Source organism: Cottoperca gobio, chromosome 12 (genome assembly GCF_900634415.1).
Source record: "Cottoperca gobio chromosome 12, fCotGob3.1, whole genome shotgun sequence".
Lineage (NCBI taxonomy): Eukaryota > Metazoa > Chordata > Actinopteri > Perciformes > Bovichtidae > Cottoperca > Cottoperca gobio.
In genome coordinates, this window is record NC_041366.1 from 18072156 (window position 1) to 18076117 (window position 3962).

Sequence of the window (3962 nt, forward strand, 5' to 3'; positions counted from 1 at the left end):
ATAATCTATAGTGTACACAACGTAGACATAACAGATCATTCTTCTCAACAACTTACCAGATAGTCAAATGTTAGACTGATAAAATGTCCATGTTCTTTAGAGAACAGTGGAAGACTAGAAACTAGAGTCAATGTGATAATATCAAAAAGACTGGAAAGGCAGAGAGACGGGAAAGAGAGAAACTGGTGGAGTGAGATCGAGTACGAAAGAGGAAGCTTGAGTAAAAGTCAATGAGAGATTCATTCAAGCTCTTTAGTTTTTCCTCCCTTTCATCTCGTCTGGCTCCGTTGGAACAGTGTCGGTGCCTCCGAGCCAGTCCCAGTGGCAGAAGAACGGGGCAAAGTTAGTGCTGGGCCGCCGGTGGTGAGCATCGTGCTTGGGTGCACCACCCCAGAGGCCAAAGGGCACCAGGTTATGCATGGCCCACGGGAAGTCGTAGCCGCAGTGGTCCTCAGTGGAAATGTAGATGTTGAAGACCATGAAGCCCCATGTTGTGACGCAGTGGCACTGCAGCAGGATGGGGTCTATTGTAGCCCAAAATCCCACGCTGAATAACTCCCAGCCAGACATGTACTGGGTGACGAGGCTGAAGGGCTGGTTGTACTGGTGGTGCACGGCGTGGAACGTGCGGTACAACCATGGTACCCGGTGGTGCAGAAGGTGCCACAGGTAATACTGGAAGTCAAAGACCACCATGCAGCCCAGGATGCCCAGGAAGAAGCTACAGAGAGTGGGTGCCTCACGGGGCAACGGGACGGGCGGCCTCCACAGCCACTGGCCGACTGCAGCGGGAAAGATGTAAAGCAGATGGTTGTAGATGGTGACGCCCAGGGTCGTCCAGATGTTAGGCCAGGTGACGGGTCTGTCAGGGTGGAGCCTGTAGCGGTTGATGCAGGGCCAGGTGGGAGCCAGCAGGTCAAGCGTGGTGTAAAGGCCAACCAGGAGGAAGTAGGTGGTGACCGAGAGGACAACGGGGAACAGAGGGCTCCTCAGGAGGTCGTGGTGGTTCTGGTGGAGGTAGTCCCAGGCAGGCTGCAGGACCAAGCCCTGGGACCGGCCCCCAGTCACGTTGTCCTCATCCATACAGGATAAAGTTCTTAATAACCTGCCTGTGCTCATCACTAACACGGCTTTCTCTTCCAAAAAGACGGCTGACCAGAGGGTCAGGAGTGGATAAGGATCTAAATGAACAGAACGATCCAATCAGCTTCCTCGTAAAGGTCAAGCAAACGGCAAATTGTCTGGTGATGCCGTGCCAAATTTGACTGTTGGACTGTCTTAGCCTCTTATGTATGTTCAAGCCCCGCCTCCACTCCCCCCAAACTCCCCGCTTCTTAAAAGAAGGCGATCTGTAAAGGCCCTTTTTCATGGGCTCAAGGACCGCAGCCAGGACTCAGGAGCGGGGCCACAACAGCTCTTCCAAATCATGGAGAGACAGCTTCCGTTTACTTGAACTAAGAGCTGTGTGCTTTTTTTTAGCTGTTTACATTAACAAAATGTAAAAAAATACATATACAACAGTAAGTTATATAGTCACTGCTGCAAGTTAATAAGCAGCCTGTTAATGTGTATGTCTATGTCACCTTTAGATCATCAAACACATACAAATAAACACTCTCACACACATACACACACACACACACACACACACACACACACAACATGAGCCCAAAAGTAATTAATCATAAAAGCTGTCAAGTGAGACAAGAATTCAAAAGCATTTTCTTTCTGGTGCTGGATTTTAATTGGCTTATTGCTCAGTTGGATTTCATTGAAGAAAACTGAACTGGAACGGCGACCAGCGCTCTTGTTTCTATGGTTTGACACAATCATTTTGAAGTGAGCCGAGGTTTTAATAAATATCGTGTGATAGCCATGCGCTTCACAGTCACACATTAGGTCATTGAACTTATGTATCTGAGTATGTTGGCGTTAAATAGAGAAGCAGTGAGAAAGGATAACAAACACAAAACACAAAAGAGACTCAAACATTAATGATTTAGTAATATAACCCTAACCAATATTACAAAGGGAACCAATGCTCAAGTACTATATTTAAGTGCACTATTGAGGTACTTGTACTTAGCATTTCCATTTTATGCTACTTTATACTTCTACATAACTACAATTTGGAGTGCTTTAGCTGATTTAGCAGATTTAAATCCAGCATTATAAAACATCCTGTCTCTAGTAGGACTTTCTGATACCACTGTTCAGCCAATAGAGGGCAGAAATAATCAAGTCTTCACTAAAGACACAGTCGCAGTTGACCCTCACATGAAGAGAAATCCAACAGGACTTGAAATATCATTTTTAATCTAAGTGTCCTCTTCTAAGGAGACACGATAGAGAGCCCCACACTGAGTGCACTGAGGATAATTATCCGTGCAGTTCACAGCCACTAAACTGGTAACAATAAGTAACCCATCGTTAAAATATGTGAAGAGACAAAATGCAAAAGGCCTGTGAGATTACAGAGGTCAATGATTCATTGACAAAAGAGTGAGATTGTTAAACCCGGAGGAAACTGCAAAAGTCAAAGAAGTCTGAAATAACTGACGTAGAAGATCTGGTCACCTGGTCACCCGACTCACTGACTCTTAAGATCCAAAAGTATCGACCCTTTCCGGAAACAGAGTACTGGCCGTTTGCACATTGTCAAATACGATAATAAGAAGTCGCTTTAATGCCACAAAGATCAGCCGTTTGAGTGGATACGGACGATCACCAACCATTTTTGGTTCTGCGTTACCACTTGCCCGACAGGTGTTGGTAAGTGGATTTCTCCACATCACTAACATGCACCACTTGGTGTCTGAGGAAACGATGACAAGGTGCGAGACTCATCCATTCACTCCCCAAGGAGAGCACACTGCCACCGTCCAGGTCAACGTGATCGCTAAATAACAAGTCACTTTCTAGATACCTGAGTAGTTTTAATGTACTTTACCCGATACAATAAAGATGGCTTTGTACTGCACATATGAACCTAACAATGAACCCTTGAAGACACATACGGTACATTGGATTGTTTAGTTGTTCATTTTAATGGATCCCCAATAGCTTCCACTAAAACTGATCCTAATACAACACAACAAAAGTTTGTCAAGTTCAGAAAGTGAGAAATCCTCCAGCGGCTACTTACACTGATCCTGACAGGGCGAGAGCTACAGCTCACACCTTGAACTTGTCCCTGACGATAAGATACACTTTACTTTGACTTAACCATTATATAAACCCTTAACAAATGGTTTATATCACATAATGTAGTTGTGAGCTGAGATATAAGTGCACTTTATGTAGGCTAATATAGTTGGAGGTATATATATATATATATATATATATATATATATATTAATTGTTTATATATTGCTTGTATAAATTTGTGTTCAAATAAAATATTACCGAAGCTTTTGCATATCAAAAAACTGGTATCAATAAATGCTTCATTCTCAAATGTAATGCAACAGAAATGGAGATTGAGATATAGGCCGAGATATTTCTTTCTTTGTGTAAAGGCTGCTTAAAGCTGTGACATCATGTGTGAACACCACTGGAAGTCTGAAAGCAACAGGAACAGGTGCAGGTCAACATACACAGCCTCCAGTCAGCCTCCTGCACAACAGAAGAGTGGATGAAAAGCTGAGAATACAGAGTCAGTGTGAGACCTCACCAGGTTTGAACTCACACATCAGTGAGACAAAAGTGTCAGCGGTGTGTCCTCCTCCTCTCCTGCAGGAGCCTGCAGTCAGGGAAGGGGGGTCGTCAACCTAAAGTGGCGACACCTGTTAGCCTCCATCAAGCTTAGAAATGTTAGCCTCTTGTGTGTGTGTGTGTGTGTGTGTGTGTGTGTGTGTGTGTGTGTGTGTGTGTGTGTGTGTGTGTGTGTCCCTCTCTCTCTCTCATTTGTAATAAAAACATGTTATTAGATATTGTTTCTGTCGGGCTGTAGGCACGGCTAG

The 3962-nt window shown here is 44.4% G+C and overlaps 1 protein-coding gene across 1 annotated transcript; it reads right to left on the bottom strand.

The window, feature by feature from the left end:
* Positions 1–252: 252 nt before the first annotated feature.
* Positions 253–1119, bottom strand: ch25hl2 (cholesterol 25-hydroxylase like 2). Its single transcript, XM_029445189.1, has one exon. It carries the CDS (start codon positions 1117–1119, stop codon positions 253–255), a length of 867 nt encoding a protein of 288 aa, XP_029301049.1.
* Positions 1120–3962: the final 2843 nt, after the last annotated feature.